The 27,080-nt window shown below is 41.8% G+C and overlaps 2 protein-coding genes across 7 annotated transcripts; one reads left to right on the top strand and one right to left on the bottom strand.

Moving 5' to 3' along the window:
- Positions 1 to 24,815, top strand: tpm4a (tropomyosin 4a). Of its 6 annotated transcripts, none has more exons than XM_071533488.1 (9): positions 1 to 357; positions 2,666 to 2,791; positions 17,624 to 17,757; positions 18,672 to 18,789; positions 19,271 to 19,341; positions 19,469 to 19,544; positions 20,780 to 20,842; positions 21,447 to 21,516; positions 22,432 to 22,529. In XM_071533488.1, the coding sequence occupies exons 1-9, from the start codon at positions 244 to 246 to the stop codon at positions 22,512 to 22,514; spliced, it is 855 nt and encodes a 284-aa protein (XP_071389589.1). In that variant the 5' UTR covers positions 1 to 243; the 3' UTR covers positions 22,515 to 22,529. The 6 variants fall into 6 exon arrangements, with proteins under 6 accessions (XP_071389589.1, XP_071389588.1, XP_071389591.1 ...); XM_071533487.1 differs by lacking the exon at positions 22,432 to 22,529 and adding an exon at positions 23,414 to 24,815 and having other exon boundaries at positions 10 to 357; XM_071533490.1 differs by lacking the exons at positions 1 to 357; positions 2,666 to 2,791 and adding an exon at positions 6,625 to 7,166.
- A 135-nt stretch (positions 24,816 to 24,950) lies between these two features.
- LOC139656020 (small ribosomal subunit protein eS27-like) lies at positions 24,951 to 27,051 on the bottom strand. Its single transcript, XM_071533495.1, has 4 exons — positions 26,714 to 27,051; positions 26,171 to 26,279; positions 25,945 to 26,055; positions 24,951 to 25,303 (listed from the first exon to the last, which is right to left on the bottom strand). The coding sequence occupies exons 1-4, from the start codon at positions 26,717 to 26,719 to the stop codon at positions 25,275 to 25,277; spliced, it is 255 nt and encodes an 84-aa protein (XP_071389596.1). The 5' UTR covers positions 26,720 to 27,051; the 3' UTR covers positions 24,951 to 25,274.
- Positions 27,052 to 27,080: the final 29 nt, after the last annotated feature.

Here is a 27,080-nt window from a genome sequence, read left to right as displayed (position 1 = left end):
GCAAGAGTCTGCATCTCCCTTCACCAGCTCTCTCTGCTCTCTCTGTCTCCCTCCCTTTTTCTCTTTCTCTCTCTCTCTCTCCCTCTCTCTCCATTTCCCTCTGGCTTTGTTGGACTCACGCTCTCTAAAGGCAAAACCCTCGATCTCTTAAAACCATCTCAAGCCAGAGGAGACGACACCTCGACTTTTCTTAAAACTACATTTCTCATCTCGGCGAGAGGGGAAACCGACTGAAGCGGCACCATGGAGGCCATCAAGAAGAAGATGCAGATGCTGAAACTGGACAAGGAGAACGCCATCGACCGGGCGGAGCAGGCTGAGACGGACAAGAAGGCAGCGGAGGACAAATGCAAGCAGGTGAGGTGAAAGAGAGAAATAGAAGAGAAAAAGAGAGGAGGGGAGATTTTGGAAGGATCAGGAGTGATGGGTCATGATGTCAATTATAGGAGTCAGGAGTAGACACAGAAAACACTGATGGCTTGGGGTTAAAGCCCTAGATCAGAACTTGAGTACAGGTAGTGTGTTTGATCGGTCATGAAAAAGTTACATTAAACATGAATTATATAAAATTGCTCAGCTCAAGTAAATCTAAATCATGGAGAAAATGTGTTTTATCTGGTTTATGAGTTTCTATTAGCAATTAGATAAATTAATACATTTATTTGGTAAGAGACTGGTGTTGTAGAAAGAAACACAGACCCAGTGAATGGCAGGCTTAAGCTTTTCCTTTAAGGCTTTTCCCCTTTGCCAGTTCTGAAACTAATCACAACACTGATACCATACCAGACATACCTTCAAGGAAATGGGCTGTAGAGACTGTTCCCATTTATTTATACTTTACTGTTTGCTAATAGATCTCCCTGTGATACAGGAAATGTTTGAAACCTGAATAAAAGAGGTTTCATTGCCATGGCGCAGAGTTGAAAGTCTACTTGAGGAAATTAGTTAATTCAACAAATGTTGGCGGCAGTGTGTGAAACATCAACACCTACTGCTGCTTGAGAGAAAATGCCAGGGAATATTCTTAGGAAACGCTCTCAAAAGTAGCAATAATCTCCTTTTTTGTATTGTTTGTATTGTATCATTAATTCCATTCCAGATCTATAGGGATTAAATAGTACAAACTCTATCAAACATCCAAGCATCCTAGACATAAAAGGCACCAACTTTTAATCACTGTGGTTAACGCACTAAAGGAGATGTTTACATGGTAACAAACCTTCTGACAGCAAAATACTCTAGAGTAGAGACCCTGAGCCTCAATGCAACAACAAATATAGAAGCAAATGAATAGGTGCTGGATGTAGGAACAATAGGTCAGTCTCAATGCTGTTGACAGTGAGGCTCACAGCCTTGGGATAATCCTGAGAGATATCATCACACTCCTTCATGGAGGGATTGGCCGGTCCAGGTGATGAGGCCACCCAGGATCAGGGTTTGGTGTCTGGGGGAGAAGGCAGTGGAGATACGCCTGGATTCCTGGACCAGGACGTCCCAGTTGGGATTTAGGGGAAGAAAGTATTGGAGCATCTGTCTGAATGGACGTCTGTCCTTCTGCCCATCTGACAGGTGTCTCCAACACAAAAGAGACAACACACATACATGTACACACACATGAGAACGCAGAGGACACACACATACGGATGCAAGAATAAATACACACACACACACACACACACACACACACACACACCAGGCCCCAGGCGTCTGTGTGTTCCCAGTGATAGCAGCTGTATTTTTAGAGACCAGGAGAGATAGGCAGTGTGGAATCCAGTGGGATTATCAGGAGCACTTCACAGGCTCAGAGGGGAACGCTGATTAGGGGGGAACACTTAACCCCTGTAACTGTGTGTGTGTGTGTGTGTGTGTGTGTGTGTGTGTGTGTGTGAGAGAGAGAGAGAGAGAGAGAGAGAGAGAGAGAAGAGATTAGGTTCTGCATACCACAGCTCAAATATACCCAAACACAATAACTAATTAGACTTCCAAATCATGACAGCCACTGGTGTTGATTTAGTGTTGATCTGAATTTTAAACACCATGTCTTTTAACACTGTCCTCTCAGTGAAAGGGTGAAAGGGTGCTACACAAATGCTACACAAAAAAACAAAGCTGAGATATTTGACACATCATCATGCACCATCATCACCAAAGTGTAAACTATCTCACATAGCGTTTTTGAGTTAACGAGTTATTGAGAGTTGTTTTGAGTGTAAAATTGTTCACAAAGCAATCCAGAGTTCAGTTCACTGAACCTTTGCCGTGTGAACCTTTGCTGAACCTTTGCTATATTTATTCAAGTCAAGTCAAGTAAAGTTCATTCATAAAGCGGTTTCAACAGACAAGACTGTCATAATGTGCGAACAAATACCGATAAAAAGGTAATTAAAACCCATCGAAATGATGCAGATGAGCTATAAGCACGGCTCAAAGCCTCAGTGAGACAAACTATTGGAAAAATCTAGTTTCCAAGTTCTTAAGTTTTATGTAGTTAATGAGCTTTATGGAAATAAAGCGAAATGCCCCTTTAATAATAACAGGCAAGAATGAGTCATTGCAGTAGGATTGCTAGACAGATCATGCAGATAAATACGCCATGAAAAAAGAATAGAATAGAATAGAATAGAATAGAATCTATATAGCAGACTAACAGTGGTTTGTGCTGTAGATGGAGGAGGAGCTGCTCGACCTGCAGAAGAAGATGAAGCAGACGGAGGATGAGCTGGACAAATACTCCGAGGGCCTGAAAGACGCTCAGGAGAAACTGGAACTGTCTGAGACGAAAGCTACAGAGGTGAGTGAAAAGTCTCACACACACACACATACACACATAGATACCTACACACACACATGCACACACACACACACACACACACCGGGGTTGGAGTCACCGGGGCTGACTTTCAATTCACTTGATACATTAACCTTTTTATGATAAAAGGCTTCTGCTTCCTGAATTTGTTCATTGATTGTTTATCCCAAACTCAGACACACAGAGCAACACACACACACGTGCATGCACACACACACACACACACACACACACACACACACACACACACACTCTGCCCTATTGAAAACCATGATCCATTAGTCCATAGCCCGAGTATTTCTGAGCCAGCACCAGCTGTGAGCTTCCTTTGATCCACTGTGAATGGTCAGGAGCACATGACAGAGAGACTGTTACATTCCTGTGCAGCCACTCCTGAAAGATGAGCGCATGAATAAACTGTACCCCCCCACCCCCCCAACCCCCCCCTCCCACCACCCACACACACATATACAAACCACATTCACTGGCAGCTCAACCCAGACCATCCAAAACAGAGCAGCACTGCCTAACAGACAGGTATGCTGTAAACACCACAGCTGTAATAAGTTCATCATTCCTGGTAACAAACTACTGTCTTAATACTTAATCTTACAGTGCCGACCTGAATTCAAACAGAGATAGTGATCCTTGAATAGATAATGGTTTTACTCTTCCATATTTATGCAAATGTACTGTATGAAAGTCCGAAGTAGCTACAATACAGAGTTTGAGTGTTTAGAGGAAATCCAGGCCTTTATAAATTTTCCCTGCATGAGCCGTTTGTCTGCAGGATGATGATGTCAATTCATGGATTGTTTTGCTTTGGACTAAGTGGTGTTATCCTGCTCACACTGTATGTGATATGATTATCACCGCAGACACACTTTCCCCCTCATATAAGACAACTGCGTCCTCTAAACCACTCTCAAACTAATTTCTGAGTTTGAGCAGGATTTTTTGGGTTGTTTACTCAAGTAATTAAATTCAGTAAAAGTAGCAGTACATTAGACAAAATGGTTCCTCTGTTGCTAATCAGCAGCAATCTGGGGAAAAAGATAACATTGTGGATTGTGGGCAACACTGCAAACCATAGCACTGTATATCTGTCAAGGGCGGTTCCTCTAGCATTTGTGTGTGTTTGTACATCTGTTTGCACAAACAGTGTGTGTGTGTGTGGTGTGTGTGTATGTGTGTGTGTGAGAGAGAGAGAGAGAGAGAGAGAGAGACAGGGAGAGAGAGAGTAATGAGTCCTTAACTTTCTCCAGGATTTTGTAAAATGTATTTGTTAAACACTTTAAACAAAACAAGATTATAAGTGTAAACAAATATCAATAACTGGAGATACTAGTGGAGTGGAAAAGACAGTTATTATGCTATTTTATATTCTCAGTACAGTGAATAGGGTTATGCAGGAATTCAAATCAAAACAAAGCATAAGAGTGAAACTCCTTATTGGGTAAGGATAAAATGCTGTAGCCGTAAATTATTGGCGAAAGGCCACTTCAATAGTAACGGGCAGGAATAAGTCATTCCAATAGGATTACTAGGCAGATCATTCAGATAGGAATGTCATGAAAGTAGCCCCCCCAACTTCCACCAGGATGTTGTATTGTTTGAGTCTTGTGGAGGATATCCCATGGAAACGCAGTGTTGTACTACACAGAGAGAGAGAAAGGGGAAGTGGCTGACACACAGGCAGAGGGACGGAGGCTGAGACACGCCGAATTATCTTTATCCAGTGATTAAATAAACTCTGAGAATAGCTCTGAAAAACGTTCCATGAAAAGTGGGTCAAGTGGCCGCCAAGGGAAAATACTACTAGAAATCATGATTTCAAATGTTCGAACCCTTTTAAGCCTAATTGGATGTCTTTTTCACTCCCGGGTGTGTTGCAGTGCCTGGGAAGTTAACTCTAGCAAAATCCATGAGTTTAAAACAAATCTGACAGCTTTTTTTTTTAAAACAGATATTCACCATACACTCCTACACACACTGACAAATACCTCTGAGGATCTGCTCCAAAGCTACTCTACTCCTCTGCCATGAATGCCCCTCCACATGTCACTTATTAGAGGCAGCAGTCGAGTCATTACACATGTGAATTCACACAGACGGCGCTGACCAGACAGGGAACCTGGTGGGGGCAGGGAGAGGAGAACAGCTAGCCAGTGACCCGGACAAGCAAGCAGCGCCTGTCTGCATGTTCTGATTCAAAAAGGAACAATCCTCGCACCATCAACCCGCAGTATTCATATATTCGGGTCATCCCAGATCACTGCAAGGCTTGGGCTAAGCTGCCAAAGCAAACAGACAAGAGTTTATCTCCAGGATTCTCAGATGACTATCACAATATTAGCATACAAGAGCAGAGAGCTGAAAAAGGGGGGATGGGAGCGGGTGGCACCATAGGTATAGTCCTGGTGCGGTCGCTGATAACGCCCCATATAGCAGGGATCGTTTTAAAAGGCAGGGGAAAGCTGGACTGCAGTGTCCGGGCGGGCAGAGGGAGCTGCAGCAGGCGTGGGGGGGGGGGGGGGGGGGGGCTGGTATGCCTGGAATGCAGCTAAGGCAAACAGAAAGCCCCACACTCCTGCGCCTAATGAAATCAATGCTTCCAGCTTTTCCGGCGCAAGGGGCAAATCAAGACAGGGACTCGAGCTGTGTGAGAGGTTTTCACACCGCTGGATTAAACCGCCAAACTGAACTGAACTGAACTGAGATCTGCTGGCCTAGTTGTCCGTCCACCCAACATATTTGCTCACAGGCCGGTCATGTGGATAGGAAATTGTAAGGGTAAACAGAGTCAGGGCCAGCAGCTTAACATGAAAGGGGAAGCACAGATCTGATTTAGACCCAAACACTTAACGTTATATATAGGCTATAGGACCAGGAAGATGGCAGATGGGTCACATTGATTGCTTGCTATAACACACACACACACACATGCACGTGCACACACACGTGCACACACACATACACACGCACACACTCACACAGAGTTATTCAGAATAACTGAGTTTATGCCTGAGGTCGGTCAACAATCTAATTATGCTAAATGTTTGATTCTCTACACTGCATAAAAGTTCAAGTTGTTTGAACTGTCATTCTCTTGTTTTGACACTGTGCCTGACATTTTGTATGTCTTTGTTTTCGTATAGGAAAATTATTTCTCCAGTTACAGGGAAGGCCAGGGCGACGCTCAAAGCAGACAGGACTAATGGAAACCGTGAAGATAATGAGTATAAATACTCGTGCAGGTTTATGGTTCATTCACTGGCAGTAATATATCAAATAACTTTGTCATTTATTAATTTATTTATGGCTATGTGGTTAGTTTGAGATGCCATAGACCAAGTTGTGTCTGATGTTTCATTCATTCACTGATCAAGATATTCCCGATGTTCAAGTCATTGCTATAGATAGATAGATAGATAGATAGATTTATTTTTTGAACAGTATGCAACTTTGACTTTGGGGGTCATTCTGAAAATGTTGACAGTATAGACTTGATTTTGATCAATGTAATCACTTTCAACAAATAGTCATTGGTTTCAAATATGAGACATTTAAACTATTGGCACTGCGCCTTTACAATAATTGAAAGCAGTTCAGACTGACTTTTCCTTTGACTTTTTCTTTGTCTAAAAGGCTCGTATGGCGTTAGCACTGATCACATCAGTCACAGGGATCAGCTTTTACACACACACACACACACACACACACACGCACACACACACACACACGCCCCGCCCACCCTGACCTCATCATCCCAATCATCGCGCTCCTCCGACTCGGAGACTGGCGCTTCGGCTCTCCTCTCCGCTCTGCCTTTCTATCCGCCTGCCTCTCCCAAACTGGATGTGTCCGCACCGTAACTACCACATTCCACAGGACAACTTTTCATACTGTTGATGAACTTTTTACTCTCTTAGAGACCTTAACCTCAGAGGAAAACATTTGGGAAAACACCTGGACACCGTTTTCGGTTATATAACTTTTTTTTTTGCACTTGAAAGATTCCTTTACATTCCAAAGACTTTTGACCAGACGGATTTTGACCAAGCGCTTGTGAAGTATTTTTTTTTAATTATTCTTATTTTGAATAGACCAAAAGAAGCAGCAGCAGCAGGCTACTTTATACTTTATTTTGCACAACCCGAGATTAGTCTTATATATTTTTTTCTACCTGTAGTCTTACTTTAGTGTCAAATAGCTCTAGTCAACAATGGCAGGTCTGAACTCTCTGGATGCTGTGAAGAGGAAGATTCAGTGTTTGCAGCAGCAAGCTGACGACGCAGAAGACCGGGCTCAGGTCCTGCAGAGAGAGCTGGACAGTGAACGGGAACTCCGGGAGAAAGTGAGACAACCAACTCGTCTCTTTTTGTGTCTTTTCTCTCTCTTAATATCGCCCTTTTTTAATATATATATATCTGCTCGGTTATCATCTATTAGAGTGATTAAGTAGCGGTAACTTCTGCCACATTCACCTCTCATGGCTTTAAAACTCTACTTATTTCAAGTCATTGATTCATTCACCGGCAAACTGTGCCACAATGCAAGGCGTTGGTCTCTTATGAAAAAAAAAAAAAAAGTTAGGATTCCTGCAGGTCTTTGCGCATGCGCGTTCTTCCCCTGAGTTATAGGCCACTGTAAACCTACTGCGAATAATGAGGTCAGCCTTGATATTGGGTTTTACCAGCAATGAATGACTTAGTCATTTAACCTATTGTGTCAAATGTACTTTATTAGTTGGACTGACTGTACTGAGAGATAAGTATATTTAGATAAATAGATTTAGATTAGTGGGATGCTTTATTTAAATTCTCTTTTCACTTGCAGTGACTTGCTCAGTGACACTTGGCAGGGCAGGGAAGATGTTTGGCAACACAAGTCGTCAAGTTGTAGGCCGGTTTCTTCAACCACTAGGCCACCCTGCCTCCACAGACTATAGGAAAATAAAGGGTATAGGCTTAGAATTATGTCTCCTCTGTCATTAGGGTTTCAAAGGAATACACTCTGAAGAAGAATGTGTCATTTTCAACACCTCTGTATGTTTATATTTCAATGTCAGTAGCATGTCACACTGACACAACATAGGTTGTTATTAACACGAGTTACAGTATGTTGAAAAGTAACACAAAGGTGGATGTGCTGACAGAGACACATTCCTTTTAAGAATATTTGACCCGCTCTCTCACCAGTGTCCTCTGTATCTTCTAGCTTCACATTCATATGTAAAACAGAGAGATGGGAGAAAATGCTTAGCAGCACAGTTATTCAGTTGGGTAACAGTCTCGACTTGTTTCACATGGTGCTTTATGGCATAAGGTGCCATAACCTTTTGCATAGGAGCTTGTTAATGACAGGACAAGCAGAAAGAGTCAAGGAGAGAGGGAGGGGAAGGAGCGGCTGTAAAGATATGGGAGCTGGAATGATGAAAGGAGCCGGCTGCAGTAGGGCTTTCCCCTTCGATATAGACTGCCTATTAGGTTACAGAGCACCTTTTAATTTGTGAATTTGGAGTTTGCTCACCTTTTCAGGATAATCTTTCTGATATATATATTCATATACTGTGTTAGAGTAAGTATTAACCTCAACGTAAATAGGGTCTTTTCAAGAAATTAAAAATAAGAAATGAATAAAATTATAGTTGAGGTTTTGTTCATGTCGGCGATTGTTCACTTAATGGTGATCACTTCCTTGAGTTCATAGTTTTTTGTTTAGCATTACGTCACTGGGGACTGTCTTGCACCATGGCTTCAGCTTGAAGCATTGGAGTGGTATGAGTGCCTGATGGATCTTTTCTGTACTGCTAAGCTCATCTAAAAGCCTTTTAGTAGTGTGTTTGGTTCAGTATTTCCACTCTGCAACCTGTGGATTCTGTAGATCACCACACATGCCAAAGCATTGAAATGGTGTAAGCATGCAGCATAGTTGCACTGTAGGACAAAAAAGTATTCTGGTATTTCTAGTATACCATTACTATTCACAGTAGAAACAGTCTGTGGTACTCTGGTATTTGTCAACAAATCATTGAGAGGCCTTTTGCAAATCAACACCAACAAGATATTTTAAAAGGCTCTACTGTTGGCACTTACTGTTTAGACCGCCACCATGTCCCCTATGCATAATATGGTGGCACTCCACTAGCTGTCAACAACAGGCAAGTGAGCAGACAGATTTCACTCACATATGGTCATAAATAAGACAGACGAAACCTCAGGCTGAATGGAGAGAGACAGTGGTGACACAAACCGATTGGACCGCAGGGTATGTGAGCGAGCAAGTGCCAAGAATGGTGACACATACGCATAGTATGCAATCTCACATACGCTCACACACACTCTCTCTTTCTCTTTCTCTCTCTCTCACACACACACACAAATATTTGAATCAATCATTTACACCGCTAGATTTTTTAAATAATTGAGGCTTGAGTTTCATTCTAAAGTGAGATATCCACTAAATTCATGGCACATACCCTTACAAGATGATTAACAGTATAAAATCGAAATACATTATGGTACTGACACCAGACACTTTAAGTACTTGGCTGACAAATTGATAACACTTTCATGGACCAGATCCTCTTTATTTTTGAGATATTGAATGATGAACTTCAGGAAATTATTATTTTCCAAAGTGGATATGTTGCATTTTGGAATAGAAGTCTTCAATTCCACTCCTTTTAGGCCTGGAAAGGATGTAAGATAACACTTATAACTGTCACACATCCCAAGCCATTTGTATTCATAGAGGAATATACTGTGCATTAGTGTGGTTGGCTACCTTAAGGCTTGTGTGGGCCCATGTGTGAATAATTGGGGCAACCCAGAGAGATTTCTTGGCGCAAAAACCCTTTCATTGAAACGAGCAGGAGATCAAAACAGGAACCTTGCTGAGTCTGTAAAGGTAATGAATCATTGTTAGAAAATGTCGAGGCAACAGAAAAACATTTGGCCACATCTCTCTCGCTGAAAATTAAAACTAATTGGTTCATGTTATTTCTAGCGCGGTTTTGACGCCTCTGGAGACGTTACTCAACCGTTCAATAACGCTTAAGGCTCTGTCAGATTACAAAGGCATGACATAACCTTGAAACACTCTTTTAACCTGCTTAGATGTGTTTCATCTATGGCCGTCATTCTCAGTCGGCTTTTCAGCTTTTAAACAGCAGCAGTGATGCTCGTTTGGTGACGGCCAGCCAAAGATAATCATTTGTATTTCATCCGTGACACTGAGAATTCTCCATGAAAAGCATATAGATTAGTCAAGACTCTTCCAGGAGACATCTCTCTCTAGTATTTTTCAAAATTAGCTGAAAAATTGTTATTAGTGCTAAAATACTGTAAATTTACTTTACTACGTCTTTTGCATTGGAAAAAAGTTTTTATAAACATAAAACATATAGTGTCCTATGTACATCTTTAAAGTTGTTGTTAAAGTTTTTGTGCGTTGTATTTTGTATAGTCATGTTGTCATCAGAAAGTATCATGGTAGTCATGGTAATAACCACAGGTTTTTTACCACAGTTTGCTGCAAATGCAGAAACTTAAAAAAAGAAAACCCAGCTGTGATAGAGGAAGAGAGAAGCACACAAGTTGAGATCATATGAGAGAAAGCACGACGAACAGGGAAGTGGGAATCGAACCTCCACTGTGAGGTTTCAGTGTTGGGAAGCAGGTTCCCCTCCCAGGATGCCGTCTGCCGGCCCTGGACCTGGACCAGTACTATGGTCCAGTACTTCCTGTGCTGCTACTCTAACACTTCCTGTCTCTGAGCTCCAGCCCGGATCAACAGGAAGATAAGCAAGTGTGTGTTTGGTGGACTGAGTGTTGCTGATAGTTATGTAGATTCTGGTCTGGCAGATGTGTAAAGCTTCAGTCACATTTGTAGCAAAGCTCAGTGGTCCAGGAAGAAAGATGGCATCTTTAATCATTTCTTCCCATACTTAAAAACATCTAAACATCCACATCAGCTTTTGTCAGTTCAGCTGAAACTGTTTTTCCTATGGTTAGGCAAGTCAAACCACTTCTTTGTCTATTTGTGGGAATTGGTTGCTATGTTTTTTTTTCTATAGCTACCATAATGCCATCGTCATTCAATTTGCTAGAGATACAGAACTTATTTTGTTCATACATGACAAGTGTGCCCCTTTTTTTTACGCCACTTCCATGTCATTTCGCAGAGGCTAATTGCAGGAAATGGTTTGCAAATAATGCTTCTGTTAAGGAGCGCTGATTCGTTCAGCTAGTCGGTTCAAAATTAAGCAAAGCTAGCGTCTGTTTACTGCTTTGTGTGGTCAGTGGGCTCACAGCTTCCACGCTGGGCCTCCAGCAGATTCTATGGAAAGAATTACTTCCTGGTTTCGCTGTTTTCTTAGGCTGGACTTTCTCCCTGGGAATAGCTCAACTTTCCAAATATAACTGCCACATGTTGATACGTTTTGGCGGTCGCTGGCATCTTGGGGAACACTCCCATGTTAGTGGCTTGCGGGTTAGTTGGTTATGTGTGCCAAGGTTGTGGGTTCTTATCCAAGCAGGGAGTATAATATATACGTACCGTCTGTGCTAGCTCAAGTATGACTTTGTCTGGATAAAAGCTACATTTGCTATAATGTCATACATTAAGTAGCATTTAGTGAGCGGAAATGTTAGCATTTTATGAAGCACTTAGATATGGTATACATAGCACATAGCACATAATAGTGTGTGAACCATTTCAAACGTGATATATTGAGTCTGTCTGCCTGTCCTTAATGGATGCATGTTTTTCCATTGAGGCAGGCAAGTTCAGCTAATCACAGAGGAACTTTTCAGTGAGGTTTGTGCCAGCTCTGCATAGTGCCAACGCAGGCTGTCTGTATCTGACAGCAGGCCTGTGCCAGGGCTGTGGAGCGGTGAAGGGCTTCGGTCAGCCTAATATATGGAACTGTAAACAGTTTTACTGGTGGGATGTTTACTTGACCTGCAGGTAGTTAAATCGTCTGCCCGCCACTTGTTGAGAGGCCACACATTTAAGACCTACGTCGTTTTCCAAAATTTTATGTGCATTCCAGCTGGACTCTGAAAACCAAGGACTTCTACCTCAATCCTTTAGCACTCTGAAAATCCTAAAAGTTTGGTTCCAAAAGGCAATGAAGTCCTGGTCGGACTGTTAAAGGATTTCCCCTCTGGATTCCTGAAGGGCTGTTTGACAAGGGTTAGCAATCAACCTCTGGCCAGTACTAACCACTTCAGTATTATCTGGCACTGGTTCACAACCCGAACACAAGACTCAAGCTGTTTGAAGAGGCTTGTGGAAGTCAGAATACACTCTGTAATAAAACGACGGCTTCCTCGACTGCGCCACGCTCGCTCAAATACCGTTTTGCACTGACAGGGCTCATTGTGATGCTTGTCTGGAAGTTAAATGACCTTCCTTTACATATCTCATCATGACAGGCTGGCTTATACTGTATGCGGCCATCTTTGCATGCCAGGTCTTTATGGTAAAAGATTACCACACACACAGAGTATTGAGCGGCAGTGTCAAGAATAACTTCCACTGCGCCTCAACAGCATCATGCACCTCATTAGCCCAATGCCCTGGAATCAACCAGTAATTAGATTCCTCGTCTTTCGCTTGTCCTCGATCCCGTCTCTAAATATCTGTCCGATGTGTCCTTAGGATCGGCTCCATACGTAGGATTAGAAGTGTAAACTAGGTTTGCAAACGGTACTGCCTGTTGACAGTGGGATTTACTGTATTTTCCAGGTGAGAAATCATGTGATCTGAATTGAATGTGTATTGCCTGACACCTAGGTGGCATTTTTTCATAATTTTCCAGGGAATAAGTGATTGCTTTTGACACCTCATTAGTAGTTTTTTGTTACTCCTAAGTGAGAAATTACATGTGTATTGTCTGAAACCTCCTTTCCAAAGCATGTCAGCTCAATGGCGCTGCTTGGTATATTCACTGCTCATGCAATCATACATGTAATACACTCAGGTATTTCTTCAGTCAGTCCCTGCTGTACTGTGCCGTATCTTGACCTCAGGCTGCACAGTGTTTACTCTGTAGAGGCCATTGGACATTTTTTGATAGAGAGATAACGTCAACAAGAGAGAGAGAGACAGGAGAACAAAGGAGCAATTTAGAGTTCTCTAGTCCAGATGTTTTGCTAATATCAAGCATATTGCAGCTTGTGTCTCTTCTTCAGGCCGCGGTCAGGAAACAACAGCTAGCTAGCAGCGACTGTTTAGGATTGGTCAAAGTGGAATCTCCCTGTAATCAGATGCCAGAGAGAGAAACCCCAAAAGGCTTCGGATTCAACTAATTTCAGCCAGCAGTAGCACTTAAATTATCATTCTCCGAGATTGTTCTATCAGTGATACAATACTTTATTACTGATATACAGATTGTTCATGATTCAAGGCCTCTGAAGTTGCTGACATACCTTTTCACTTCTTACAAAGCATCGTTGTTAATATATTAAGCTAGGTGGATGTTATCTATTCTTGGAAACAGGCTGCTCGATTTGTGTCATCCATTTTCCTCGGCTCCTAACTGGATCAGTGTGTACTCATGTGTGAGGAAGAGCCAACAGAGCAGCTCCTTGTCGTGTGGTATCTTGCCGTTTCCTGATTCGCAGTCCCCACAGATGGTTTCATTTAGTTTTTTCTAGATGTGTGTGTGTGTGTGTGTGTGTCTATGTGGCTGTGTGCTTGCTGCTAACATCTTCCTGATACTCCACCACAAACATTCTCCAGAGTGTGTTTTACCATATAAGGCTTGCGTCCATGGCAGCCAGAGAATGCAAAGTGGGTGACTAAGGAAGGGGCATGGCCGGAGAGAGAGAGAGATAGAGAGACATAGAGAATGACAGTGTGAGAGAGAGAGAGAGAGAGAGAGAATGCCTGCCCTGAAAGAAAGAATGAAAGGAGGAAATGAGAGGATGTCAGACGGCTCATTTCCTTTCGGGGTTTTTTTTTATCCCCATTTTGTAAACTCATGTTAAAGTCTTTCCTTCCAATAAAGCTTCTTCGCTCCACTCAGTTGTAAACTTTTTTTGCTCTAAAACCATGATTTTTGCTCAGCTCTGAATACTTTTCAATGAGCCTGTTTCACAGTCGTTTAAGCTGAACCAACATCAGTTAAATGCTTTTCCCATACATCCACTGTACAGCAGCACCACCATGCTTTTACAGGGAAAGGCCTGTTCTTCCCTGGACATGGCTCAGTGAATTGGAGGCATATGGACAGGCTTTTTCCTCTATACAGGACTGCCTGTGTGTCTATAAGGGGAATCCCCCTGTGACTGTGGAAACCTGATGAGAGATAGACACCAGGTTGCATACATTTGATTGTTTGTGCATAGATATACTATCCCGCCATTGTTTCAGTTGCTAAACCCCTGGTTTCTGTGTTTCTGTGTTGCTTGACAACCAAAATTTACTGGGCAGGAAGCTAGCCGGTTGCTAGCTGGTAATTACGTGTGTGTATGTGTGTTTGAGAGAGAGAGAGAGTGAGTGTGTTTGTGTGCACATGTGCATGTATGTTTGTGTGTGTATGTTTGCAGAGTGTGTCTGGAACTGTTTTACGGCGTCTGATGTGCCTGTGTAGCTGACTTAAAGCTCATGAATAGAGTGTTTGTTTGTATGTGAAGGGCATTCTCTGCAGCCCCATTGCTTCACTCAGGAAATAACACTGTCTGTTGTTTCAGGCTGCAGTCTAGTTCTGTTCAACATGTAGTGTCGACAGATACAGACCTGTATGGAGACGTTGCTGATGAGATTCCATCTTGGTTTGATTGATTTGTGGCTTTTTCATTCATTCCTTCTGGGGTTCGGTATTCCTCTGTCAGTCGTTTTGCAGCTCACTGTTTTAAGACACATCAAGTCTCATTCAACAGACATTTCCTGTCTCATATCAACTGGCAGCGCTCGGTCCAGAAGGGCAGGAACTGGGAAAGAGAGAGAGAGAGAGAGACTAGGGAGGGTGGGAGAGATGGACTATGAGAGAGAGAGAGGAGGAGGAGGAAGGAGGGAGGGGGAGGAAAGACTGACTGGCTCCCACCCAGTCAGCAGCATAAGATGATGAAGAGACGGAGAGAAACTTAAAATAATAAGAAAAAAATAAATAAAAGAGACCTGTGCCAGCTGCCAACGAGCAGGAAACCGTGCCTTCCTTTCCTGAAATGTTCAGTCTATGACAGAATGGAATCGCGCTCTGCACAAATAGACTCAAACAGACTTACTTAGGCTTTTCCACTGCGCTGGTAGCTCTCTCCTTCACTCTCTACTGTCGCCTCTCCTCCTCCTCCTCATCCCCAATTCATCCTCTTTTATCTCTTTTAGTGTTGTAGTCTCTTACCTGTAAACTGAATGACTGACACATTGCCTCTGTTTATCTGACTGACTGATCGACTTGTGGGCCGAATGACAAGCTAATGACTCACTGACCTACTAACTCTGCTGCCCTACAACTATGTGGAGAATAGTCTTTTTGTCTAAGCAAACCCTGCAGCCTCTCCTCCTCTGTAGTAGGGAGTGAAAGTTGTGAAGTTGAGTGTTCTTGGCTTAAATGGATAATTCAGCATGATAGTAGCACAAAAGTGCAGCAATGTGGCACCGGTTGAGGCAGAACCATCTGATTGAACATCCGAAGAACTTGCAAACTCCCCCTCCCGCCTTAATCATGACTTTTAAATGTTAAATAAATAATGTGACATAAACATGTGACACAGCACGTCAAATGTTAACTTCAGATTAGGGCTGGGTGATAGGGTTGAAATCAATCTCATGATAATCATAAGGATTTTTTTCAATATCGATATACTGTATATCACGATATTGCTTATGTATGCAAAATCACATGCTCATCCCATTGAACTGTATGGTAATGTTAGGGTGTGATATCAAACAAAACTGACATTTTCAAATAATGTTCCTTATAATGTTTCATACCTCATTTTGAGTTTTTGAATAAAATTAGCTTTTTATCAGCAGTTTAGACAGCAGAATTGTGTATCGCGATATCACAAAATCACCATTTCATCTTGATATGGTTCCACTGAAAGACGATAATATTGAATTTTCGCCCAGCCCGACTTCATATAGTTTGTGTCCAGTTTTGAGACTGACTTGAATCTCTCTGTTTGAATGGGGCTTCCCGGGAGGTGCTGGTTGGATAAACTCCCCTACCAACTGAAAGGAAATGCCTGTATGCTTGTCTGTTTGCTTTCTTTTTCTCCCTCTGCCTTTGATTGTTTACCAAGGGCAGATGAGACGAAGCCCATTTTGTCCTCCCGCTTGGCCCAGTTCTGCTCGCTCAGCGGCCCGGAAATTGAGTTTTTTGTAAACGTTTCATTCATGTCTAAAACCCTGCTATCTTCTGATATTAAACTGGATTACATTTCCAGCCAGACTCAGCAGTTAGTTACTTGTGTTTCTTGAGAGACTGTCTATGAAAAATACTTGTATAAAAGATCTCCAGCTGTCTCATATTCACTTATTATTCATCAGTGCCACTCAGCTATTGATTTGTGAAACATGATCCGCCCCAGAGAGCTCAGAGAATAGATTGCTGTGTCTCAGTTTTCTCATGGTACAGATGGAATTGATTCCTTTTTAATTCGGTTCAATTTCTTTCAAACCGCTTCATGTGAATTCAACATTACAACCTCGGGGGAACTACTACAGTGCATAGATACTGAGAAATATGGGAAAATATCTCAATGGTCATTGTAGCACTATGGTTATGTGCAAATGGTGGTACTTTATGGCATTTATCAAGTGTTTCAAAATGAAGAGTTCTATTATCCAAAAGACATGTATCTGTTTTTAAAAACAAAAAAACCCCTCAAAAATTTAGATAATCCAGGCTATACATCTGTTGTCATTTTATCAACCAAAGACTTAAAAAATACCAGAATTTACATTTTGTAAGACTAGGCATCAGGACTTGAAAACAGCAGATATATCAGCTTGGAGTAAATACGAACAATGTGTGTTCAGATATTCAGTCCAGGTCATTTTGAAGAGAACAGGCACTTGGTCAGTAACTGTGGATCAGCACGCCTCCTCAGAGAGGCCTGATAAATGAGAGCCAGTGTGTTTAACCTCCTGACGGTGGCAGAGATCCAGAGAATGGAGACTGTGCTGATATGAAACCATGCTGCCACAGACGATTACCATACAAACTTTTCCTCCCTTATTTTTCTTTCGCCCCTTGTCTTGTCTCCATCTCCTCCTCCAACTGTCCTCTGCTTTTGTCCCTCTTCTTTAATAATACGATGATAATAAATTCTCTTTGTATGGCACTTTTCGCTTTTATGCTTTACAAGCCATAAAACAATAATACATTAAATATGTAAGACATTAATTGAAACCATGCCGCAAATTTTCCAGTGTTGTATGTGTTGATTTCGTCAGTGAGAATTATTTGGTGTTGACAAAGAGTTGTTTGTCCACTCATAGAGCTGATACGGCTCTGGGACGGCTGTTCAAAACTATCTAAAAGTGTTAAATTAACTCTGATGGTGTGGACTTACATAAACACTGGCACAGCGCTGATTTTTACCCTCTCTGAGTGAAATTGATTTTGCCTTGCAGATGATTAAAACAAGGCTCCAGGTTGCTGTCCTCGTTTCTGTCCAGCTGTCCCTATTTCTGTTCCTATTTTTGTCGAACTGTGGCTCTTTCTCTCCCTCCACCTCCCTCTTTGTGCCTTTTGCTGCTCTTCCTGAGGTGGAGGGGGGCCAAGGTGGATGATTTTAAAAGTTGAATGAATGAACGACTAAACTTCTCTCTTCCTGTCTTTCTCCCTCTCAGGCGGAGGGTGATGTAGCAGCTCTGAACCGTAGGATCCAGCTGGTGGAGGAGGAGCTGGACCGGGCCCAGGAGAGGCTCGCCACCGCACTGCAGAAACTGGAGGAGGCTGAGAAGGCCGCAGACGAGAGCGAGAGGTCAGTCCGGTTCACGTTGAGCTGAACTCTGATCAAGACGGGGAAAGTGGGGGGCGTCCTGGTGGCTCAGTGGGCTAAGGCGTGTGGAATGTAACCGCGATGTCCTGGGTTCGAATTGTCGCATGTCATCCCTGTGTTTCTACTTTCACCTATCAAATAAAGGCAAAAGTGAACAAACAATAATCTTTAAAAAAAAAAAAGACAGGGAAAGTGTACAGAGATAAACCTCAACTTTTTTGACAGCTGTCTTAAGGTGATGATACAGAGAAAATTAATTTTCTCACTGAAAACAATGTTTCAGTTTGAAATCTGGCCAAGCTTGATCGGAGAGCAAACGTTGCTGGCAAGTTTTTCAACATCAACCAATCAGAGGCAAGAAAATTGGTCAGGTGACCTGTCCTCAGCCCAAATTATTTTTGATATGGTCCAACTGCTACTAAATAGTAAAAACAACTAGGAAATAATAGCTGTTCTTTTTATATAACATTTAATCTAGCTAGCTTTTGGATGCCAGAGCCAAATATAAGACTATAATACACGTTATGAAATTCCAGGGGTTAACCGTGATAAAATGATTCAATTATTACATTTTCAGTAGAAAAGAGGAGGCCATGATCACAGTGATGGCAGCATTGTGTTGTTTCATCCATTTTCACTCTTCCAACTGTCAAATTTGTCAGTTACCATTGCCCATTGCCCTCTTTGCCCATTGCCCAGTTGCTCATACTCATAAAAATTTGCCTGTGTAGCATCAGCCTGTTTGGCTGTGGAATGGAAATGGAATCAAGTGTGTTTGTGTATGAATGCATGTAATACCATTCACATGATACGCCTCAAAACAATATGATATAAAAGCTTATTTTGGGCATTTGTATGTACATTTGGAAACATCTATCTCTCTATCCTGCGACCAGAGGGATGAAGGTGATTGAGAACCGAGCGATGAAGGACGAGGAGAAGATGGAGATCCAGGAGATGCAGCTGAAGGAGGCCAAACACATCGCTGAGGAGGCCGACCGCAAATACGAGGAGGTGAGACTGTTAGAGCGGGAAGCCGGTTAGAGGCGGGGCTCAGTCTGATGTGAAGAGCAGAGTAATAAGTAAGTAGAGTAATGAATCATTAAGCAGCTGACTTTGCTTTGGTGTGTTTAGTTTGGCTCTTTATCCTGCTCCTACTCCTTCCTACTGAGAGCTTGTATAGTGAATCATGACTTTGAGCTTACCTGCTACTCTGTGTGATTTTAAGTGCATTTGTTGCTTAGAAATGTGTATTATTAGATATATTATTGTATGTTGTTTGTCTCCAAGTTTTAGTTTAAATGACAGTTAAATAAATAAATAAACATGTAGTCCCTGGAGCCTGATGAAGCTCCCATGGAGGTTGGATTGAACTCCACTTCAGCATTTGTAGTCTTTCCCTCCCCTACTTCATCTTTATTATTTCTACTGTGCTTTCAATGATGTCCAAAAAATTTTTTTTAAATCTAATAATGTTTTTCTCTGTTTGTCCCAGGTGGCTCGCAAGCTGGTGATCCTGGAGGGAGAGCTGGAGAGAGCTGAGGAGAGGGCCGAAGTCTCAGAACTGTAAGCCCAATTAACACACACATGTATACACACAAACACACACACACACACAAACAAGCACACACACATACCTCCATCCTTCACTCTTACAATAAAGCTAAGCATTTGTCTGTGTCTCTCCCCATAGTAAAGCCAGTGACTTGGAGGAGGAGCTGAAAAATGTGACCAACAACCTAAAGTCCTTAGAAGCCCAGTCTGAGAAAGTGAGTGTGTGTTGCTGCATGTGAGTGATGTGAATGGCAAAGACTGAAACCTGGAACCCAGCAGACCCGGATCAAATAGTGTTTGCTATTCCGTTTCATGGTTTGAGTCAATCATAGGAAAATATTGATATATATCAATTTAGAATAGAAGGTTTCATTCCAAAATACTGTATATCCAGTTTGGAAAAAAAAACTGATAATTGCATAATCTTAAATTGTCCCAAAGGTAAAGGGTTAGCTAATAACTACAGTAACATTCAATGGTGAGTTTTATTTTCATGTTGGCAATCATTTTGTCAGAGTAGGTGACAAACAGTAAGGATTTTTCACCAATACTATTTGACCCAGGTCTGGCCCTCAGTGTGTAGATCTCCACTTCCCTGTATCCTGTCATTTGGCTTGTCCTCGTGGCTCAGTGGACAGTAATCTGACTTGGCTGTCCTCAGGGAGAGCTACCTCATTGCCAAAGTATTGTTTCAAACCACCTCCATTATAATTGTGTACAGTTAAGCCCTACTAGCTACCCAACCATTTATTTTCCCCTCAGTTTGTTTAGATGAAAACCCAAATGTATCTAAAGACATGAACTCCTTTGATACGTAGCTGTTATAAGTATATGGTTGCAGAAAACTTTATCTCTATTTATCTATTTATTTATTTAAACTGTAATTTGTCTATGTAAACTGTATCTCCAAACACAACTAGACACGTAGCTTATCCACCACCTGACCAACTGGCCTCTGAGGGCCTCTTTATTTGATCCAGGGGTAATGGCCACACAAGGTGATTGTAGGTGTTGTTCGAGTGTTGTGTTGTAGTTTATATGAAGCAGCAGCCAGTAGAGACCTGTACTACATTCTCCCTCTTTAGTACATTCCTCCCCAGGCACAGACAGGCAGCATGACAGCCTGCCAGACTTACCACATGACTGCTCTCCTTCAGCAATACATGCTTTTGCCTCGGTCAGGTTTAATAACGAGTCAGGGCGGCCATGGCTGGCATCACAAAACAATTTGTTCCCAGTGACCAGGCCAACACCTGGCCTGTTTCATGCCCCTACACCTTGTCTACATGTCGCTCCTCGGGGGGAATGGTGTTATGGCTTTTTGAGCAATCACAGTGAAATAGTCCTTGGATGATGGTGCGTGCATGTGTAGATGCAAGCGTGTGTGCACATGTATTTGTGTGTCTGCCATTGATTTGGTAATAATATCTGTGTCTCTGTTTTTCAACAGTACTCAGAAAAAGAGGACAAGTATGAAGAGGAGATCAAGGTTCTCAGTGACAAACTGAAGGAGGTGAGATGCCGGTTCCTCTGACACCACAGTGTAGGGGAAGGTTTCCCAAGGCTTCACAGTGCAAAAAAGAAAAAAACAGCTGTTGCCTTCAGATGATTATAGTATGTATGTAGTTGACAGTAGCAGTGAGTAAAACATGACATAAAAAAGGGAAAGACACTTTCAAACTGGGACGTCTGTCCAGCTAAAATGATTCAATTGCACAATAACAAAAACATAGTGCCAAAATCAAAGTAGAATGTGCAGAAACACATCTGATCTGCACTGCACACTTTAGATTAGGTGTTTTGCCAATCAGTTGAAGTGTTTTGGCTGCTCATTTGTCCTGGCAGATTTATGCATGTTTATTCCTGACCTCCATTACCGCATTTTCACTTCGCTCTCCAAAACACTTTGTGTTCCATTTTATCAACTTAACTTGTTTATGCATGCAAAACTGCCAATAAAACATTTCATGATATGATGGTTACTTGAGGAGACAAGCAGCAAAGGCCTCTACAAAAAGGCTTTTGAAAACCTCCAGTGCTCCAGTGTTACAGATTGAATTTGTTACTGTGTGTCACAGCTAGTTTCTAACCCTGAAATATTTGTGTGTTCTGGCCAGGCTGAAACCCGTGCAGAGTTTGCAGAGAGGACAGTGGCCAAACTGGAAAAGTCCATTGATGACCTGGAAGGTATGAGATCAGTTACACTCACATGTGCTAAAACGTTTGGAGACTGGAAACTATGTGGATTTTTAGGCCTTTGTTTGCACCAAAAGATAGCATCAAATTTTTGCATAGGACACAGAGACAAATGTTCCTTCTTTCAGTTGCATGATTGGTCTGTTAGACACGACTAGTTTTTAAATGAAAACCATGCATCGGGACCTAGTGATGCATTCAGGGCCAGTAAAGTAGTAGACATGTCACGTTTTTTGGAGGAACCACAAGTAGTTTCCTATAGATCAGCAGCGCTTGTTACCCAATCCTCCATCTGACCGACCAAGCAACATCTTCATACACAGTCCATTTTGACTTGGATCCCAGCTAGGGTGTCCTGTTTCAGTGAGACTGGAAATATTTTCTGTGGACAAAAAAACAGGTCCCTGCCAAATGTATGGAAACTCCTTACTAAGACAAGCTAATAAAATATGGTCCGGGTCTCCGGTGTAAAGAACTATGCAGAAAACAAGAGCAAAGACCCTTGTTTCTGAAGAACAATGTCAGCCATGCTGCAAAGAGGACAGAATGTGCTTGAATGTTTTTAGGTCAGCATTATTTAGTTGTTGAACCACAGGCAACTGAGTTTATGGAGTTATTGGAGCCCTTTTATGAGACATTCAAAACAGGCTTAAATGCTCAAAGCTGTCACCCAGCAAAAGGGTTTCGAGCACGTTTTCATTTCATGATTCTGACCCGTAGATGTGTGTCATTCCTTCTTCTGCATCCTTAAGAAAGCTGACCTGTTTTGTTTTTTTTCTCCTATTTTTCCTCCCTGTGCTCTTTGCCTCCATCTGTCTCTCATTTTCCTCCTCCTGCTTTTGGCTTGTTGTTGTCGCTGCTGTCCTTGACATCTGCCTGTACTTGCTGTCGACCTTTGACCTCCAGATGAACTGTACGCTCAGAAGCTGAAGTACAAGGCCATTAGTGAGGAGCTGGACCATGCCCTCAATGACATGACCTCTCTGTAGATGCTTCCACTCCTTTCTCTCTCTCTCTCTCTCTCTCTCTCTTTCCTTCTCCCTCTCGCTCCCCTCTATCTCTATCATGTTCAGAACTGTCTGACTTCTGACTCTTGACTGTATGTGCCTTCTGCCCATCTCACTGTGCAAAAAAGTCTGTGCAAAAGCTAAATGTATTAAAAAATCTTTTCCTTTCCTACCTTGCAGCTTTCTTTTCTCTGTTCTCGATTATTCATACTAGTTCCTAGCTCGCTGTAAAAGGGAATAGTAAAACTTACGATACATCACCTCAGCTACATGTTTACATACATTGTCATGCACTCTTTTATGTAAGTTCTTTGTAGCTATATATTACTGTACATGATCCATCTCGATTATCAACAGGTGAGATATTCTCAAATGTTAGCATGAATTAATGCAGTGTGCCCCTCCCTCTATTACCTTAATACCACACTATCATGTTGTGATTTTAAATGTAACATTATTTGTTTCTGATGGGTTCTTGTGTGTTTGTGTGTTCGAATGCACCTAATACAGTAAATGACCCACAGTGTAACACACACAAGTCCTCTAGGGAATCGGCAGACCGTATTCTACTAACAGCCAGCTGGTGGAGAACAGCCATCAGCAGTTTATGCATGCAAATTCAACTCTAGTTTTAATAGGGTACTGCTGTGTGGTTGGGTTTTTTTTTGCATGTGGAACAACTTAACCAAAGTAGTTATGCAAAACATCTGTCCAATTGCACAGTAAAAGAGTTTGCTGTGCAATTTTGTGAGGAACACTGTTTGCCAAACCTCTGAAAGAGAATGAATTGGCATGGGTGTTATCGGCGTATTATTTGATGCTGTTGATTCAAAGTATTTACCGTGTCGCTTTCTTTGCTTTTTTTTTTTTTATCTCTCTAGAGAAATTATCAAGCGCCAAAGAAGAGAATCTCGGCATGCATCAAGTCCTGGACCAGACCCTGCAGGAGCTGAACAGCTTATAAACACACAGAGAGGAAGATGGAGAGGATGAGATAGTCATGTAACATTCCATCAACGTTCGACTCCATTCCGCATTTCGGGCTGTAAAATCTTTATTCCCCACGGAAAAGGGGATTAACTTAATACTTGTACCCTTGATTTTTTTTTTTTCGTTTTCCTCTAAGGCACAACGTTCTCTCTGTAATGTCTCTTTTTAAGATGAGAAAGTCATTCTGAACCCGTCACCTCCTTTGTATCTCCTGCTTTGATTGCAGTAATTCTCCAGGAATTATTTTTGACCACTTTTATAGAAAGGACAATTAATATATTTACAAAACACCCACAGGAACCTCAGATTTGGTCACTAGAGAGCTCAAACTGGCTCAATTTTATATTCCCAGTGCAAATGGATTCTGTCTCAATCTCATTATTGCAATGCATATGCTGTAAATGGCGTTAGGTTTTGCCCAGTTTCCATTAGTGTGGCTCCAAAGCGCCACCTAGAGGTGATATGAAGCTAGTCAACAGTTTTTGTAATCATGCTCTACCACCTACATACAAATCAAACACAGACATTAGGCTCCTCTGTGTCTCAGCAGTATCCTCCTAAATTCATCTGTTTGTGTCTAAACAACATAATGGTCAAATGGGCAGGCGGTCTCATGGAAAGGTTTCATTTTGTAGCGCTCACTGTAAAATAATGCTGTGCGATCAGACCTAGGAACCTGCTGCTTCATATTAAAATCAGCGAGGCTTCTTCAAACATCATATAAATTAGAAAATAATACCTTCTCTGCTGATCTAGATGATTCTGAAGCTTACACTCAATAGGTCAAACACTTTTCTATTCCATACATGGTGTGGTAATCTGCGCAGAGCCTTATAGTAGTATAAGACAGTATTTTTTTAATGAGTGAGATGTGTGTATCTTCGATGTACCACCTTTCCATGAGCCTGACCTGACCACCGCCACATTCTGCATGATCACCTACAATTTGCCATTATGTATATTCATACTTCCAAGCTTTACAGTACAATGTGAGCGACCTAAACCCAAAACCACTGGATCCTCAGTCAAGTTTTATAAACCACGGATACTTATTGTATATAGTAGAATAATGTTAGGTATGATTAATGAGAAGTTGTATCGCTTCGATTTTTTTACACCACTTCTTTTTGGCAGGGGAACTCTCAAAACCAAAGAACACACATACCAGAGACAATAAACCCTTAAATGTTATATTGTTGTTTGCCAAGAAAAAGCCTCACATTTGACTGAACCCGTTATGAAATATTTCATTCACCCCCCCCCCCCCTATTCCAACCTAATAAATTTTTTTTTACAGAAATCATGACTTACTTCATCTTTTGTGCTTTGTGTTACAAAACGTGTTTTGTACATCCAAGAGAAGCATTCTACATTAAGTGCTACATCATATCAATCTGTTACACACATTATTTTACAAGACATTCAGAGCTTATAGAAATATAGATGCATGTACATTTCCTCTCGACAGTTTCTCTTTTACTCGCACAGCCTCTCTCTTGCTCTCTGCCTCAAAACACCAATCAACAATCAACCAACTCAATGGAGGAGTGGTGAAATTTCACACCAAATTATCAAGATAAAGGTGGAGACAATTTCCCAGCTAAAGACACATTTTGGGTGGTGAAAGCAGAATACAGTGCGACAAGAAAATCAAGGAGAGTCAGGAATGGTACAGAAGACTCGTCGTTCCTCTATCCGTAGTGCATGCTGATGCCAGTCAGTGGCGCTCCGTTGACTTTAGCACTTTTCTGTTCAGGAGTGTTTCTTTCTGAAGGAGCAGCCTGGATGGAGGAAAATCAGAGCAACAAACATTTCAGTGACTCATTGCTGTTTGAACAGGAGGCAGAACATGAAGGACTCTTGCCCTTTTCCTAAACTTTGTCCTTTGATACTTATTTCCTGGCAAGAAGAAGTACAGTGGATGAGCAGCAGGGGGCAGCGTTTGCTTCAATTAACGCAGACGGTAAATAAAAGAATAACATGCAATTGAAATTGATTGTGCTGAACACACACGACACTGCACAACAATAATAATAAAAGTATAATAGTAATAATAATAATAAAATGTACTTATATAAGAACATTGGGAAGTAAGATGTCCAAACAAAAATATATAAAATACTAAATCTACTGGACTTAAAAGTTGAAGATGTTTCACCACTTATCTGAGAGGCTTCATTAGTTCATCTTAAGTCCAGTGGAATTTCTTTTTTTCTTTTTTTTTTTTTTTGACTGAAATAACTGAAATGAATCTACACAGACATTAAGAAGTAAGTCTTTATATGGGCAACCAGAACCTGGCAGAAAGACTTATAACCACTTTGTACCTCTGTTTTCAGAAGTGCTATAATAAAATAAACTGTACTGTTTATTATTTAAAGTGGTGATGAAACACAGCGCCAGTTTGTGACTTCTTGCTCACCCGCAGTTAGTCGGCATTTCCCGCCCTGAGGCTGGCAGAGGACGAGGGAGCAGCCGCCACAAGGCACCACCGCCTGGGCATGGCTGAAGATGGTGGTGATCCTGTAGCAGCCTGGGGAGGGAATAAAGAAATATGAGAATTAAATCACTTTTAAACATTGAATTCATTCATCCAAACAGATTTCAAGAGATACTGACCAGTGTGAGAACTGGTGTCCACTGCTTACCTGGGCATTTAACATCCATGAAGTAGGAGTTGGGGCTCTGCACCAGCCTCTTCTTCTTGTGTCTTCTCCTCTCCTCTGCAAAACTGGGGTGCATCAGATCCTTAGCCAACTGCAATGGAGAGCAGAGCAGAATTTCACCATTCACTATCTTTATTTATTTATTTTTATTCAGATTTATTATTTTATTATTTTACATTACTCAACAACCCAGTGATTACATTTTGATGTTATAATGCCCCCTGCAGTCTGATGAGTGAACTGCTAGGATAAATACAGGGGCATGTCCATGCATGTCCCAGCACACATTGGGCAGCTATTATACAGATCATAACATATTTAGTTATCATTTGTCTACTTTCGATTATACTAGAATATATGTGTATATGTGTACTGCTGAACTGATTAATGGGCTCAGTCTTTCTCATTCTGTTTCCATCTATATGTGTTTCTCAATTTATTATTAACTTTTCAAGCAGATTTATTACAAGCAGTGAAAAAGTTTCTGACTGTCCCAACAGCAAAATGAAAAGGTAATTTACTTACAGGCATTTTTAATCACTCAAGTTGCTTGTCCAAGTCAAATGCGAAGCAAAAGTGAAGTGCGTATCTCCCGAAAATCACCTGCAGTTTGCCGTTTCTGAAATGACTGTGTACAGTTTCGTATCGGAACAGCCCAAGCAGGCGGAGTCTCCCCTCACAGGATAACCGCCTCCAACTTCTCAACGTCTCTAGAAAACACCCAGCACACCCAATCTCTTGCACACCGAATGCGCTTGTTTTGTGAGGAAATTGGGGGAATTTCCAGTTGCTCACACGATTAATTATGACTGCCCGTGCCAACCATACACCGGCCTTCCATACAATCCGGGAGACCACTGGCAACAAAACGTGCAAACCTTATTGAATCGCA

This window comes from Centroberyx affinis, unplaced genomic scaffold (assembly GCF_046629955.1).
Source record: "Centroberyx affinis isolate AG114_WGS23_722 - 3 ecotype Tasmania unplaced genomic scaffold, CSIRO-AGI_Caff_v1 ptg002373l_1, whole genome shotgun sequence".
NCBI lineage: Eukaryota > Metazoa > Chordata > Actinopteri > Beryciformes > Berycidae > Centroberyx > Centroberyx affinis.
This window is presented reverse-complemented; position numbering and strand designations above follow the sequence as displayed.